This window comes from Parasteatoda tepidariorum, chromosome 3 (genome assembly GCF_043381705.1).
Source record: "Parasteatoda tepidariorum isolate YZ-2023 chromosome 3, CAS_Ptep_4.0, whole genome shotgun sequence".
Classification (NCBI taxonomy): domain Eukaryota; kingdom Metazoa; phylum Arthropoda; class Arachnida; order Araneae; family Theridiidae; genus Parasteatoda; species Parasteatoda tepidariorum.
Genome location: NC_092206.1, coordinates 69,832,610 through 69,851,004, shown reverse-complemented (window position 1 = coordinate 69,851,004; position 18,395 = coordinate 69,832,610). Strand labels below are relative to the sequence as shown.

Genomic DNA, 18,395 nt, shown 5'->3' with positions numbered 1-18,395 from the left:
CACACGATTATAACCACTAAAAGGAGTGCTTTCTAATATTGCATTAATATAGCCCTAGTAAGCGAAAATCAGAGGGATCTTTTTATGACGCCTTCTTACTGCAGACTGAACCGCGTTTGATTTATTAGTTACCTTGAATCGTCCCGAAAATGGATGTGCAAAAGGTAACTGGATATATACTGGATGACTGACCTTTTATAAACAAGGTTGATATACAATTTTAATGACTTAAAAAAATATTAACATTTACCCCCAAAAAATACGATTTTCCCAGTTTGCATAGATTTTTAGCCATGGATTGCCCGAATCGGATTTGCAGATGGTATTAATATAGATTTAGTCACCAAAGAAGTTTTCCGTGAATTTAGTAATACTAATAACATACAATTAACTCAAGGATTTTATATAGAATTTAATTACATTAGTTGGGTAGCCTTTTTTTAAATATTTTTTTTTTTGTCAAATTTTGAAAGAGTTTGTCTATTTGTTTCTTCATGAAATGACATTAGGAAATATTTTACTAAATTCTTTTATTTCAATATACTTATTTAGAAATCATAATAATTTTATAATATTACTATGAACGAGACTTAGCACTTTATTACTCATGAAACATCAATAACTAAAGTTTGTGGAAAATTTAGTTAAGCATAAAATGTCTATTATGAAGCGATTTTGAGTAAATATTTATGAATCTTAATTTGAGAAAAAGTTAATGCTTAAGATGGAAGCAATGGCAAACTCATTTAATATTCCTTTATACCTAATGATTGCAGTAAAGATTTAAATTAAAGAATAACCTTTATTACATATTAGGCATACTTATTATTATTATTACTTAGCATTAATATATATATAATATTAATATATATGTATATATATATACATATATATATATATATACATATATATATATATATATACTAACCAACACTTTAAATAAAATTAACAAAAAATTTCTACATACCTTTGCTTCAAATTTAAAAGAGTGAATGAAAGAACTTAACTACGACATAACCAACACAGAGTGGTAATAAATTTCAATTAGTTCTAATTCTACATCCTTGCATAGCTGTTTCCATGATATTCCGTATTTGTTTATATTGGAAGAGTATCTTATGAGAGAAAGTTTCCTACTACACGTATATCTTTATTTCCACTATAGATTTAGATAAGACAACGTTCACGCTGTCCGGTATAAAAAGGAATAACGAAGAAAAAAATTTTTTTCTGTCTAGTTCTGTGCTTTACTAAATTATTGCGATAAGATTCTCGCTGTTCTTTTAATAACAAAAACATGCTGCTAGATGGCAGAAAACAACAATTGACAACAATCCTATTGTTTATATATGCAATGATTATGGCCTTGATTTTCATTGTATTTAAATTAGAGGCAAATATTTTCAAATAACGCCCTTATAGTACATCTATCTGTCTATAGTTTATATTTTATTTTAAATTTAATATGTTTTTAAAGAAGAAAAGGAAACATTATTTATAAAAGAAATATTTTTAAAAAAAGTTTTATTTTTCTCTTTGAAATGGAAATGCGTGTTTATGTGCTTTTAACTTATTTTATCGTTTCAATGACCAGTGCTAAAAAAAAATTTTGAATGACCACCTCTGACCTCCTTTGATCTCCACGTTCTGGGACTTATTCTTAATGGTTCGAGGGGGAGAAATCTTTATGTGCTAAAAAATAAATGAGAATATTTAAGTTATGAAATCAGAGGCAAAAATATACTTTGTCTGAATAAACAAACTTTGTTTTCGACGGATTCGTATTTCTGACCACCAAAATATAGGGAGGGGCCGCAATCTTGGACATTTTAAATTTACCTTTTGCTTATTTCAATATATCTCAAGAAATTTTTAAGCGAATTGAACACTTTTTGCACACAATTATAAAATTCATTTATTCTATGCAAAAAAAAAACAATACTTTTTTGACATTCATAACTCGTTATTATTTTACTTAATAATGGTCGAAATAATTTCGAGAAATAAGGTACACAATTTTTTGCATCATTTTAAAGAATATAATTTTGCATGGCAAAATGCAAAATTTGAGCAAAGTCGGTGGAAAAGTTCCTGAGAAATTCAATTTCAAGGAAGTAAGATATTTAAAATTCGATTTCTCAAAAACTATTTGATCGATTTTGCGTAAATATTAAACTTTGCCATGTAAAATTATATTCTTTAAAGTAATGCAAGAATTTGCATATCATTATTATATGAAATAATAAATATTTACTAAAAGTTATTTTTTGCATTTAAATTGTCTTTGGATAAACAAATTTTATGATTTTACGTATTTCGACGTACCTAAACAGTTCTCGAGGTACGTCGAAAAACGCAAAAAATAAAATTAAGGGACAAAACTTTGGACCGCTCTCCCAACCAAACAATGGGACAATATTTCCCAGATTGCAGCCACCCCCTATATTTTGGCGATCAGAAACCTGAATCAGTTGGAAAAAATGGCCTTTTTATTAGAAGAAAGTAAGTTTTTATATCTGATTTCGTAGCTTAAAATATCGCCTGTACTTATTAATTATCATATTTGAGGTCACCCCCTCGAGCTATTAAGATTCAGTCCAAGAACGTGAAAATCCGATCATTAGATGAAAGCTTATTCAGGGTAATTTTTTTTGAGCATTGTACTTGCTGCTTATATATATATATANATATATATATATATATATACTGGATATACAGTACCAACTGGGGTATTTTTTAAGTGTTAGTTATACGTTAAGTAATTATTTAAAATAATTTCATATTTTTATAGGACTAAAAACTAGTTGAGAAGTTATAATTTGGTTTTATTTTTGATCCTTTTTAAGATGACTTTAGAAATTTTGGACATAAACGGTGCTATGGTGCCTTATACTGTCATACTAATTATTTGTAACGAAGCTTACCTTTTCTTTTTCCATCCAAAACATCTCTCTATGTATTATACGATACTCAAGTTATGTCTTAATAAGTGCTTGAGGAAGTAGTACAGAAAATGAATGTTTTCTGCCTTATCTCACAACAGAGATGGAATTAATTTTAATACTTCAGCTGTTACTACGATGAAATATAAGGAACTAATACTTTGGGTGGTTTATGTGTTTAACGACTGCCAGACATATTTTAAATTATTGTTTAAGTTTAATACATAAAACACTTGTAAATGTTGCGGAAATTTCTTGAAAATGGTTAAAATTAAAATCTAAATACTTTTACTCGTGGAACAGCTAGACGGTGAAAATATTTGGTTAATATATTGCTTCAAATTGACTGAAGTTTTAAGATTGGGGGATAGATAAAATAATTAGGCTATTTGAATACAGCTGTACTGTGCATTCACTTTGGTTACTGTTATAGTTTATATACGTTGTACATGATAATTTTGAAAGATGACTAAGCTGGTCGCTAAAAGCGCTCTATGCATATTTATAAAACTGATATATTTTTTTCATCACTCCAACATTCGTATTTCATTCCTTTAAAAATTTAGTGCTAAAATTTTGTAAAATTTCTTTGATACAATCCCGTACAGCACATAGGTAACCTTTTTTAAGTAAAGCATTAATGAAATATCGCGTCATTCTAAAGAAAAGTATAATAAATTTCGTAGTCTGTTGCAAAAATATGAAATTATATATTAAATGAAATGGAACAACACGATATGAAATGTTTGTGTCAGAAATGTAAATGCATTTCTTTAGTGAGAATTGTTTAAAATACAAATTTTATAAGATTCATGTGTATTATTAAGTAACACTGAAAATCTATATTTCTGTGTTATAAAATAGAATATATTGAAGGAAATGAAAATTGATATTTCCTTGAAGTATTATATCACAGTACAGCATAAGTAGAATATTTTCTTAAAATCATTTTGTCGTTTATACCTTTAAGCATTTGCTTGTTTCGTAGGTGAAACTTGCATAGTCATTGTATAAGATTTCACATAGTGCTCATAAAATAATAATTAAAGTAAAAAGAATTTTCTACATCTCATTGCTTGAAACCAATCAACTAATAGATCTTATAATCCTACATTTGAAATATCGATTTTACATTTGAAATAAAGGGAAAAATAATTTTTTTAATTAAAAGTTTCAAAAACTTAGATAAATACATTACAAATGATAAGTTAATATAATTACAAAAACTTCTTCAACTCATGCACGAGTTGGGAGATAAGCTATTCTTTTTAGATAAAGAGTTTATTTTTATCTTTGCAGTGACGTTTGATGTATCAGTAGAATTTTAAAGTTAATGGTGTGTAATGTACTGTCTGTGAATCACGAGCAAGAGCCAGTTATGTGACTTCCAGCCAATATTAATTGGTATTTTATCGGTTATAAGTATTGTTGCTAATAGAATTTGTTACCGTCATTAGGGCACAACTGCTTCAAAATGTGAACAATATTTATAATTGCAACAAAATTATTTCAACATCTGAGAACAAAGAAGGCTACAAAATTCAACAGAATAACATAAACAGTTTATTTTATAAAATAGAAAGAGGCATATATCCATTACATGGTATTCAAATACAATATATTTTATAAATAAAAAAATATAAGTACCTTCTAACACTTTAAGAGTTTCAAATATTTTGCTTTGATAGAACAACAAGTTTCAAACATTTTGCTTTGATAGAACAACAAGTTTCAAACATTTTGCTTTGATAGAACAGCAAGTTTCAAACCTTAATGAGCATAGATGCTTCTAAATTTCTATAAATTATACATCTCTTATTGTTATCTAATTACAAAGTTTGTACATACTGGGCAATAAATGCTTTTTTGTACTTGCAATTTATTTCTCTTTTGTACTTGTGAAGAATATAAACTATCATTATTTTCTAAAATTTACTTTTAAATGTATACCTTAAATTCAGTTGACAAACAATTCATGATTGCAAGCGTTGAATTCTAATATTATGTTTTTTCATCTAGTTTTATCGTTATCTATTTAATAATGATTCTAATTGCTTCTAATACAAGATTTATGAAGTATTATTAGAGTGTATTATTAGAGTGTATTCTTCAACTGCACATTTTATAACTATAAAGCACTTTTGAAAATAGTAAAGCAATAATAGCTTTGAAAGTCACTTTGCACAAATTATAAAAAGCGTTTTGAAGTGTAAAAAATATATAATGTTACAATGTTCGATGTGCTAAAATGAAAACTATGCATAGAGCGGTTATGTTACGAGTAAGAGTATGATAGAGTATGGAAATATGCCAGTAGAAAATGGAAAACGGTAGGCAAGTTTAAGAAAATTTTGTGTTCTAACGTTTGCATAAATAGAAAAGATTTTTACATGCATAAATAGAGAAGTTTTTATTTGAAATTGTTAAATTCATATTGCTAAATTTTATGTTTGACGCTTAAATTCAGTTATTTTCTTAAGAAATTACAAATGTATTTTCTGTTTATTTCATATTAGCTTAAACAGTATAGCTAATTTGTGACAGTTTACTGTAACGAAGAAACAGCCACTGCACGTTTAGAATAAGTTATTTATCTAGTTATTATAAGTTAGTTATTTTCTTAAGAAATTACAAATATATTTTCTATTTATTTCATGTTAGCTTAAACAGTATAGCTGATTTGTGACAGTTTACTGCAACGACGTAACAGCCACTGTACGCTTAGAATAACGGACTAAATATCAAAAACAAGCTTCTCAAACAAGTTTATTTACATAAGTATTTTTGATTGGATGTCTTAGGCATATATTTAAAACTTTTTTTTAAAATAAAATATTGCGTTTGTTATTTTATTTTTCAGAAACAACAAATTTTAGATGATTTCAAAAAAAAAAATTTAAAAAAAAAATGAACATTTGGTAATATTATTCATTTAAGTTTTTTCCTATTAACTTTTAATTCCGATAAAAATTCAAAAGAACATTTGGTAGTATCACTCATTTGAGTTTTTTTTTAAAATTTTAATTCCAATAAAAATTTAAAGAATAGATCCTTAATTATTGGATTATTAGAAAGCACAATTTTATGAGTATTTTATGTATCTTGTCAGTAAGAAAAGTTATTTCATAAAGAAATTTTCTATAAACAACAAATTTTATATATAATTCTCTCAATTGTTATAATACTAACGAAAACTTCATTTTTTCTAAAAAAGTACAAGACTTAAATTATTTTGCTGTACAGTTTTGTATAGAAACATTTTAATATATGCAAAATTATTACTTTCTCTGAATGTCGGATCATGATGTCAGAATATGAATTCTTGTATTATTTCACTGAATTTTCTTCTATTAAATCCCCCCCCCCCTTTGTAAGCGGACAAATTATTGTGAGCTGGAAAAAAAATTTGGATTATTAGAATGCACAATTTTATGAGTATCTTATACTTCTTGTCAGTATAAAAAGCTATTTTATAATGAAATTTACATTAAACAACAAATTTTATATTTCCTTCAATTTTTACAATCACAAAAACTTCATTTTCCTTAAAAAAATACTGGGCTTTAATTATTTTCTTTAACAGATATTACATAGAATTATATTTTAATATATGTGAAATTATTACATTCTTTGAATGTTGAATTTGATGTCAGACAATGAACACATATATTATATCACTGAATGTTCTCTGTTAAATTCTCCCTATTTGTAAGAGCACAAATTGTTGGAGCTGAAGAAAAATATTATAATCTACTGTCTGCCAATCACGAGTTGAGCTTTCAGTGAGAACAATGACCCATTATGTGATTGCTGATCAATAGTAATAGGTATATTAATATCCGTTATGAGTATTGTTATCAACAGAATTTTTAGACTAAAAGTTTTCCTATTGCCCTGACATTTGGTGCTTCAGTAGAATTTTAAATTTATTGATGTGTAATCTCCTGTCTGTCAATCACGAGTTGAGCTTTCTGTGAGAACAAGTACCCGTTATGTGATTGCTAGACAATAGCTATTGGTATTTTATCAGTAACAAGTGTTACTGATAGAATTTGTTTCCGTCAATAGGACGCAAATGATTCAAATGTGAACAAATTATTTCAACATCTGAGGACAAAGAAGGCTACAAAATTCAACAGAATAACAAGTTTTTTTTCTGCATAAAATAGAAACTGTCATATATCCATTACATGGTATTTAAATACAATATATATTTTTAAATACAAAAAATATAAGTACCTTATGACACTTAAAGAGTTTTAAACTTTTTACATTGATTAAATAACACGTTTCATACCTTAATGAGCATAGATGCTTCTAAATTTCTATATATTTTATTTCTCTAATTGTTATATAATTACAAATTTTGTATACACAGTGCAATAGATGCTTCTTTGTACTTAGAATATATTTAATTCGTTTTTGTACTTTTGAAGAATATAAACTATAATTATTTTCTCAAATTTGCATTTAAAGGTATATCACAAATTCAGCTGACAAACAATTGATGATTGCACACATTTGTTCATCTAGTTTTATCGTTAGCAATAAATGTAATGTGTAATAAATGTTATCGGGCAATAAATGCTTTTTTGCACTCACAATTTATTTATCTTTTGTACTTCTGAAGAATATAAACTATCATTATTTTCTAAAATTTACTTTTAAATGTATACCGTAAATTCAGTTGACGAACAATTGATGATTGCAAGCTTTGAATTCTAATATTATGTTTTTTCATCTAGTTTTATCGTTATCTATTTAATTATGATTCTAATGGCTTCTAATACAAAATTTATAAAGTATTATTAGAGAGTAACTTTCAACTGCACATTTTACAATCACATTTTAAAATAGTAAAGTAATTATAGTTTTGAAAGTCACTTTCCACAAGTTATAAAAAATGCGTTGAAATGTAAAAAAGTAATAAAGTATGCTGCAATGTGCTATGTACTAAAATGAAAATAAGAAAATTGCATAGTGTGGTTATGTTACAATGTTACGAAGAAGCGTATGATAGGCTAAAGAAATATGCCAATAAAAAATGAAAAACAGTGGTCAAGTTAAAAAAAATTTAAATCGCGTTCTAACGTTTGCATAAATAGAAAAGTATTTCTAGAAATAATCATATTGATAAATGTCATGTTGTCTAGTGAAATTACAAATATATTTTCTAATTATTTCATATTTTATATCAACTAAACAGAACAGTTGATTTAAGACAGTGTACTGTAATCATGTAATAACCACAGCACATATGGAATAACGGACTAAATATATATATAAAAAACGTTTTTTAATTAAGTTTTTTATATTTATTTCTTTGATTGGATCTATTAGGCATATCTTTAAAAAAAAAATTTCATTTTTCACTTAGAGAGACAACATATTTTGAGTGATTAAAAAAACAAACAACATTTTCAAAAAATAAAATACAAAAAAATAAGCTTTCAGTAGCATTATTCATTAGATTTTTTTATTTAATTCCGATAAAAATTCATAAAGAATTTTCATATAATGGATTATTAGAATAAAAACTTTCTGAATATTTTACATTTCTTGACAGTAATGAAATTTATTTCATCAGGAAATTTGCAATAAGCAACAAATTTTATATTTCTTTAAATTTTACATTAACAAATTTCATTTTCCTTAAAAAAAAATACAAGAGTTAAATTATTTTATGTAACAGATATTGCATAGAAACATATTTTAGTATATGCGAAATCACATTCTCTGAATGTTGAATCATGATGTCAGATTATGAACTCTTGTATTATCTCACTGAATGTTCTCCCTTTAAATTCACCCCATTTGTAAGAGGACAGATTGTTGTTAGCTAGAGGAAATAAATAAAAGATTTATAACAATAGCAAATGTTATAAGCCATAAAATAATCCATATTATTACAAGAAATTATTAAACAACTCAAATCATACAACAAGATTATGAAATTTCGGCTCTTTTCGAAAATTACTTCGATTTATTGGCACTTTTGGTAAAGCAATGGAAATAAATTGAAGATAATTATATGTTTTTAAGTAAAAAAATACCGTCATCCATATCGTGAATTTGAGTGAATAGAGAAGTATAACGGGAAGGCTCCGGTTTAAGGTGTCATGAAGCCTGGGGCTAATGAATAAGGTGGTGCTCTATTTATCATAAAATGTTTTAATATCTTAACGTTAAAGTTTAATACGGTACTAATCAAAGTTAAATCAGTTAAAAACTTAACAATCAATACATTAAATTAACAATTAATATATTAAAACATACATTAAATAATGAAAATAAGTTATATAAGCTTATAAATAAATTTTTGATAATATAAAAGCTTCATTTGTTTAAAAAATAAAATATGAAGGTAGAAAATGTCGACATATTTTGAGCGCTTAAAAATGGCTGTCGATTCTTTAGGCTCGTTAGACGATAATTAGTCTTTAGATAAAAGATTTTTTTATAATTTTGAGTAAAAACTTTTCAACTTGCTTAAAAAGCTCCCGAAACTATTTTATTTAGACCATATTTTACAGATTTCGACTACTCCGTATATTTTCAGGGTCAAGGTATTTCAAAAAAGGTATTTTATGCAGAAGAAGTACAATTTTGTGTCTGTATTTGTTACTTAAAATCTCGTATCTGGGTTTTTCATGTTTAAAATAATATAATAGTAAAATAATGACAACAGACAAAATTTTTTTGGCTTAATATTTAAAATTTATCTGAAAAACATTTACATTATTGTAAAAAAAAAAAAAAAAATCAATGTAGAAAAGAATCGTGTTTTAATTTTTATTTGTAAGGTCCTGTATATTCTTTTCGAAAACAAGTTTTTTAAATGCTTAGTTTTTTATGGCTAATTCATCAATACCAGGAACTTGAATCCAGCCTCTGCTTATTATTTTTTTTTTAACTTTCTTTTTATAAAAAGCTCTGTTTAAAATTTTTACATATTTCACCTACTTTTTCTTAAATCCTATTTTTGTTTATCAGAATTGTTTTAAACAAAAATCTATTTTGTTATAGCTACGTTCTCAAAAGAATAATTTATTCCAAAAATTAAACTGGACAGTTAATATACTTTGGAATAAGAGGGTGGAAAATGGATGGTAGAAGAATTCGGTAATATAATTAAATTTAGTATTTCTGTAATGCGACGTAACGAATGCGTGGAATGACTTTATAAATCTATTACTTTATGTTTTACTTCTTCACAACAATTCAGAATATTAAGTAAAATTATATCGCCGAATTATTCTACCACCATCTAAATCTTTCCCTTGCTAACTCCAAAAAAAAAAAAAAAAAAAAAAAAAAAAAAAAAAAAAAAAAAAAAAAANAAAAAAAAAAAAAAAAAAAAAAAAAAAAAAAAAAAGCAAGATAATATCGCAAAATACAAAATCTAATATTATATAGCATAAAAACCCATTCCAAAATAATGCTATGGCGAACGCGAGATAATATTAGTTAGTATAGAATCTAAAGTTATATAATGCAGAGAAAACAGCGGCCTTTCGTATCTCTCATATTAGAAAGTTGTGCAAGATGTAGATGACGTTCGATTTTACTGGTTTTCTGATGCTATCTAATATTAGGTGCCAGTTGGGGCTGTGGGAAGAGAGTGGGGAAAAATACTCCTCACACGTGGTCAACATTTCTTCCCAGCTGCTTGTAGGTCAAGGTCGCGTACAATGGCATGCACACTCGCTGGTAGAAAGGGGAAAATGTTAGGGTAGGGTGGGAATTGGAAGAGTTGAATGTAACAGATTGAGTAAAAAAGAAGGGCGTCACTCATAGAAGTGTCCTAATGGGCATAGGCGTCGGGGATGAGGGGGCGCTTGCCCTCTCAATAATTTTTCAAAATTTCGTTTTTTTTTTAATTATTATTTTAAAAGAAAACACTAAAAAACTTTTTTTATTTAATAAAAAATAAATAATTTTCGATAGTTTATTAATAATTTAACGAAATAATTTTATATTTATCACTTTTTGGCGAAAGTTGTATCTTAAAACCATTTCATGAATTTTTTTAAATTATTTTATCATTACTTAGCGATTTTGATGTTGGAATCGATGAGTTTCAATATAGTTTATAAACATGGTTATTAGTTATTTAGTTTAATCCATGCACAATAAACTTTATTTAATTACAATTGTTTTCGATTAACATGGTGTAATGATTTTATAAGACCTGTTTATTTTTTGTAACTGTCGAAAAATTTTAGCATCATTTAAAGTTATTTTTGTTTTAAAGCATTATAGAATTTTAAGCATGTTAGGAACTTAAAAATTTTTATTCTGATTTTTCTTTTTGGATTTGTCTTCCTTGATTTTTAGGTAAGATGTGATTAAATACATATATTAATTATTCTTATAATTTTAAACCAATAAGTTCTATTTCATACGAAATATCCCCTTTACATTGCTGAAAAATTTTAAATACAATGCAACAATTTTCTGCATGTCTCAATAGAATGTGTTCCAAACTGTTTTATTTGATTATCACATAACTTTTAAGAACCTACAACCGAACTACATGCATAAAAATATTGAGAAGTGGCGGATTATTGCACACAGTAAAAATGTTATTTTTTAGATTTTAAGGGACTTTGATATCGAGGATTACAGTTAAATAATAAATAAAGTACATTATGATGAATCTCATTTTCTGTGACGCTTATTGTCACTCAAAATTAAAATCAAGAGAAAGGACTAAAATTAGATTTCTGGAACATTTCAGAGTATTCGATTAAATAAAACTACCGTGGGAAATCTCCATCGGCAAATAGTAACTTAAATACGGATAAAGTAATTCAAATAAACAATTAGGTTTATATCTTACAATGTCACCCCCATCATGTGACAAACTCGAAAACAACAATAACTTTTGGACTTGACCTTTCCTCAGATTTGTAACTTTTTATCACCCCAAAAAATACGATATAAAAGCAGCCGAAGGAAAGGGTTGAGGAGACAATCAAAGAGCAATCAGCCAGTGGTGACAAAAGGCTGAAACCGATACCATGACTAAACTTGGTAAATCCAAAGATAAATTCAAATTCTTAAGTCAAAATTATTAAACAGGAGGTAGGAAAAATAAATAACCATTACTACACTAAATCAAATTGGAACAGCGCACAAGCCAGCTAAAACCAAATTCAAATTATATAAACTAGTAACAATATAAAATTACTTAAAAATGATTTAAAATATAATGTAAAAATAAAATAAAATTGTGTGTTTACAGAGCAGCACTTCATCAGGGAACACACTGTCTGCAAACACACAGGAGCCTTTCTGTTGTTAGTGGCAAAGCCAAAACTAACAGTGCCCCGAGGCCCCTAATGATAATACAAACATAAAGAATAATAATAATTACCACATTAAAAATCATATAAATTTGCAAGAGAATCACACTCAAATTAACAAATATATAAAACACTACAATGAAACGCCCCCAAAGCACATTATAAATAATCAAAACGATAAACAGTTACAGTTAATAAAAGTGAAAATGAAATTCCTAAATATACCAAATCAGCTCAAAAATAAAGTGCTGACACCTAGATGTAAATAAACAAATTAAGACTCTCTCTCCATCTATTCTAAAAGCACGTAAGAATTAATGTATAGATGATAAGTTGAATTAATTGTATATTCTAATTCTAAAATAGTCCTGTAATTGCTAAATCGGTTTAATATAGTTATGTTATTTCTTAAATTGTTCAAATAATAAAGTGTTACTTGTTTTAAAACCAAGACTTCTAATAATTCTTTATTTAATTTTAATAAAAACGCCACATTTCTCATAATCTTCCGAGAAATGGTTAAAAACGAATTTAATCTGTAAAAACTAGTTCGCGTTTTGGGTAAAGCGATCAGATCGTTAAATACCAGCCTAAACTAATTTTATTCATGCAACTCTTTTATTAAAATGTATATTATGACAGTTAGAATTGCATCAGATTTGCTATTATTTTACGTAAAATGAAATATAATTCACATAAAAACACTTTCCTAACATTTACTTAACGATTTAAATGTTAGTATGAATTAGATTAAAATAGGAATGAAAAGTTTAAAAAAAAATCAATATTTTTTTTTAATTAATTGTTTAAAAATAAACTTAGTAACTGAGAAAAATTGAAGTTTGACATTTTCATTCCTAGAAAAATATAGAGTGCACATAAAAATAAAAAAAATAAATAAACTAAAAGAAAAAGGTAATAAGGAAATAAATAGTATTAACAGTCCAACTTGAATAACCTTTGATTTAATGATCAGTTCTTCACGTTCCAGGCCTCAATCTTAATTGTTTTAGGGGAGACCAAAAACATGCTAATTAATCAGTGCAGACGATACTTTAAGTTATGAAATCAGACACAAAAACGCATTTTCTTTGAGTAAAAATATTTTTTTTTTCTATGGATTCAAATTTCTCACCCCCAAAATTTATATGGAATCTAGAAAATATGACTCTAATAGTTTGATCAGAACAAAGACTCAAAGTTTGCATCCGTTATTGTTAATTTTACTTTTTGCGTATTTCGCCATATCTCACGAACTTTATTAAGGAATTAAAAAATTTTACCACACAAATAAAAAATTGTTTGTCTTAAGAGAATTCCATGGAAAAAATTAACTTTTAGTAAATAGTTATTACTTTTCAGTAATTTACTTAATTCTAGTAAAACAAATTTAACTGTAAGGTATACAATTTTCAAAACAATTCAAAAGTACGTAATTTTATAAAGAAAAATACTAAGTTTGAACGATTTCGGTGAAATAGTTCCCTAGAAATTGAATTTTAAAAGCAAAACCTTTTTATAATTTGTTTTCAAAGGAACTATTTGACCGATTTCGCTCATTTTTTTTAAAATTTTGCCATGTAAAATTATATTCATTAAAATGATGCAAAATATGTTCAATCTTTCAATTAAAAATTTTTTCGACCATTGCAAAACAAAATAATAATAAAAAAAATATTTACTTAAAGTTATTTTATAGTTGTGCAAAAAAATTTAAATTTGTTTAATAAGTTTTCGAGATGTAACGAAATACGCAAAAAGTATAATTAAGGAGTCAAAACCTTAAGACTCTCGTTTGACCTACTTCTCGTAGACCGTTTTGTGTCTGATTTCGTTACTTACAATATCGCCTACACTAATTAATCATATTTGAGGTCATGGGTCTTAGAGTCTTAGAAAGTGAAGATCGGATCATTGATAAAAAAAGTTATATAAGGTGTTTTTTTTTTTTTTTTTTTTTTTTTTTTTTTTTTTTTTTTTTTGAGCGCAGTACATTAATCTTAATCTTTTACAAATAAGTGATTATATATGAGAAAGTACGGCACGGTATTTTTAATTTCAATAAAATAAAACATAAAATTTAGATTTTCCATGGTTTCACAATATGCCCTGAACACATGACAGAATCCGTCGTCGCCCACGAATTTTTTTTTTATTCACTAATTTAACTCATCTGTTAAATACAGAAAATTACTCTTGAATAAAGACATTCATAAAATTTTCTGCGTGTATTTCTTTTAATATTTATATTTTAATATATATAATATAATACATATAATATAATATAAATAATATAATATATATAATATAATATATATAATATAAATATAGTTTTATTGGCTAGCAATCCTGGGGAAGGAAATGCGGAAATTGATCACTGGCAGAAAACTTTTATCTGAGGAGTTAATATCCCCTTCGAATTTCTAGAAAAAGAAAGGGAAAATGTCTTTCCGTATCCAACAGAATGCTGGAAAAAGTAGCATTGAAAATAGCAGCTACTCTTGGACTTTTAGATTTCAAGGCATCGCTGATGTCCATAAAACTAGGGGAAAAAAAGAACGGCATTTCGATGCGAAGAGGAACTAATGAAAGCCTGAAGTTACTAGCTGATCACGTTGAAGCCGTAAAGGGCTTCATTCAAGCTATCTGCTTATGGAGGATGACAAATGACTACACGTCATATAATATGCGAAAAATGGATAAAACCATGATGTGGTTTGATGAACTATACGCTCGGACAAATAATATTGAAGAAAAAAAGCACCATAAGAATCTCTAACATCGGGTGCAAAAAGCTAGGAGCAACTGCTTCTGGAAATAAACTCCACGTATTTGTGATTTTAAAAGAACTGATAGGGTGCATCCCACCTCATGTGCTAAAAGACTTAAAAATTTCACAAATTGTTAAGGTTACCCGTTCTCTCAACGGATGGATGACGGCTAAAGGCCTGGTTTCTTAGGACAGGACGCCGTCAGCTGGAAATCAGCGCTAACCTCTGATTGGTCCATTTGTGAGTTTGATAGTGTACGTCATCGAACGCTCATCTTGAACTCGATGACGTATACTATCAAACTCACAAATGGACCAATCAGGTTAGCGCTGATTTCCAGCTGACGGCATCCTGTCCTAAGAAACCAGGCCTTAACGAGGATTTTGAGTCCAAATGAGGATGATGCTCAGAGGTTAATTATCTTGGATCGGACCACAACTCATTGAACCTCGAGTTTGTCTGAAAAAATAAAAAATCTAGACCCAGATATAGTTTTAATTCCAGCAGGGTGCACAAGCCCTCTGCGGCCAGCAGATGTTTCATGGATTGCGCCCTTTAAAAGTGCATTGCGAAGAGAATGAGCTGTCTTCATAAGAAATGAACAAAGAACCTTGATGGAAATTTAAAAAGGGCAACTCTGCAAGATGTGATTGGTTTTGTGTCGCCCGCTTAAGAAACCGTTTCCGAAGAGACGATTTCAATCTCTTTTAAGCGTTGTAGTATATCCAACGCATTAGATGAAAGCGAAGATGGACTTCTTCATTGCCGATTAACGGAAGTTAAGTCGGATTTATAAACAATGATGCTTCTGATGAACTGAATGCAGAGAGCGTTGACCTTATTTTGAACTCTGACATTTCTTTCGATGGATTTTCGAATTCCAATAAATAAAATAAATAAATTATCTTTCTTTTTATGAAATATTTTATTGTCCATATTTTTTATTATTTCACCTATCTGCATGTGCTGCAATCGTACCGAGATCTAAAAATAAAGTATTGTTATAGAAGGTAACTTAGATTTACTGATTAAAGTTTATATTTACTTTCTTTTGTTATAATTATTTTTACTTTATATTTTGTGATTCATACTTAAAAATTCCCAACCAAATATAGTTGATATTCTTAAAACGGCGCTTAGCATTTTCCTCAGTACCGTTTATTCGCACCCCTCGACATCACTGCGATTTTTGTCAAAATTAAGGTAGTACTTTATCTCGGTATTTTAAGGTATAAAAAGTTTACAATCTTTACGAAAAGTCAACGACATAAGATAGAATAGTCTACGGCATTACCTCTACATTTTCCTTTTCTTTCGAAGATCTCATTTTCATCTTATAGACGATTGGATTGAGCAAATTATCTTCAAACACTGTTGGCTTACCTATCAATCAAACATAATATACATAATAATACATAATATGCATAATAATAAATAATATAAAAAAATATATAATGTATAAATGTTAACATAAGCAACACACGATAATGGTAATATAGATCAATTAATATTTCTAATTTTAGTTTCAGGCAAATTTCTATGTCTTTAAAACTCAAATTTGGTCCATTTACAGAAATACCAGCTATCAGCTATTAATTAAAAGGAATTAAAATAAGATTAATTTAAAATTCTTTAGTCTGACTGATCATAATTTGGGGAATATAAGAGACACACTAAAAATTTTAAAAAACTTTTTTCTATCATTCAGCTTAAAAGGTGTAACGGAACAAATTTCTTTGTAAAATGTTAATTTCCTCTCAGCTATTAATTAAGCATGAAGAAAATATGATTAGTTTCAAATTTAATTATTTTAATCTTTCAAGTCTGGCTCATCATAATTTCGAATATAAAAGAGATACTAATGTGTTTGAAAAATTGTTTTCTAGGGTTAAGCTTAAAAGGTTTAATGGAACAAATTTCCTTTAAAATGTCACGTATAGAAATAGAAATTGAATTGTTTGCTTGTAAAATCCTATTTTTCCCCGAAACTAAAATTCTAAAAGTTAACTATACAATATAAACTATATTAACTAAAATATTAACATCATTAAATATAATACTACTAAAATATCAACTATAATAAATTTCCAATTTTTCCGACATAAAATCTATATTTACATTTAAAAAATGCGTTAAAAATCTAAACAAAGAAACTTAAATAAGAAATATGCACAGAGTATACCAGAATAACCATCCATAGCAAATATTGTTTGAGTTTTTTTGTCAAAAAACAACGTATAAGAAGAAAGACAAAGTGCAAGTGAAAATTATGAATTAAGCGAAAAAAAGGTTAGAAACGGTGAAGAAGTCTGACTTGTTTGATTGACAATAAAGCGCAGCTTGTCCTCAAAATATTGATAATATTTTTAAATTATGTAATTTTTGGTAAATGACAATGTTCCTTCCAAATAATACCTTCCAATTTCTAGTCATAACATAACATTGCAAACGAACATTTTTCACGTTGTTCATAAGCATAGAAAATCCAGTTTTGGATTACCATCTTCTGAAACAGGAAAAATACCAGTACACCATCTTCTGAAACAGGAAAAATACCAGTACTTCTTCAAAGAATGAAAGTACTTGTAACTGTCCTATGTGTCTCTATTTATCTCTCTAAATTTTATTGACAGGTGTTGCTTTCGGAATATGAAACTGAATAAATGCCATGCTCAGATCTAGTTGTTTTGATCTCACAGCCTCAAAAAAAGTTATCAGGATCTTGATCTAATTAAACCTATCTTTCACGGAACATTACTGATCATAAGCGAGATTGCTTTTGAAAGACAACATTTATTTCGCTTAAATTATTATCTTAAATTTATTCTCATCAAAAAAGTAAGAAAATAACATCTTATTTTTGAAAACTCACATTAATATCTTACTAATGAAAGAAATTTATATCATTATAGTTTTAAAACCAATGTTATATGGCTTCCTATTGTTATATAGTAATCTACTGTTACCAATCTTTTCTTTTTTTCTTTTCTTTTTTTAAAATGTCTATGAAAATTTCATTCACTGGTAGTTTTTTTGTATTTTGCCAGCTCATTTTTGTTTTTTTGTTTTGTTTCTCTACACATTTGTGATTCATTAGATTACGATGATATTTATGTTTCATTCTGGCTTAAATATTAATATAAGACTACTAATATGAATTACTTTTTTAAAAGGAGACTAAAAATATCCATTGACGCCCGGTGGCTGAGCGGTAGCGCTTCGCGCTGTCGTGCCACAGGTCCCTGGTTCGATCCTCGGGCCGGGCAAGGTTGACTCAGCCTTTCATCCCTTCAGTGGGTCGATAAATGAGTACCAAGCATGCTTGGGAACTAAACACTGGGGGTTCGGCTGACCACCTGACCGGAACATCTGCT

The 18,395-nt window shown here is 27.5% G+C and overlaps 2 protein-coding genes across 4 annotated transcripts in view; both read right to left on the bottom strand.

The window, feature by feature from the left end:
- Positions 1-1,299, bottom strand: part of LOC107444057 (putative sodium-dependent multivitamin transporter) — a 32,775-nt gene extending 31,476 nt beyond the window's left edge. For all 3 annotated transcript variants that reach the window (XR_001584073.3, XM_016058116.3, XM_016058117.4), the window contains exon 1: positions 968-1,299. The gene's annotated coding sequence lies outside the window, so the exon portion shown is untranslated. The remainder of the gene's footprint in view (positions 1-967) is intronic.
- A 7,096-nt stretch (positions 1,300-8,395) lies between these two features.
- The window catches only part of LOC107444058 (putative sodium-dependent multivitamin transporter), a 36,760-nt gene continuing 26,760 nt past the window's right edge, over positions 8,396-18,395 (bottom strand). The window contains exons 11-12 of the mRNA XM_016058121.3: positions 16,316-16,404; positions 8,396-8,781 (exon numbers count right to left, since the gene is read on the bottom strand). Coding sequence (XP_015913607.1) covers positions 8,719-8,781; positions 16,316-16,404 — 152 coding nt within the window. The 3' untranslated portion in view covers positions 8,396-8,718. The remainder of the gene's footprint in view (positions 8,782-16,315; positions 16,405-18,395) is intronic.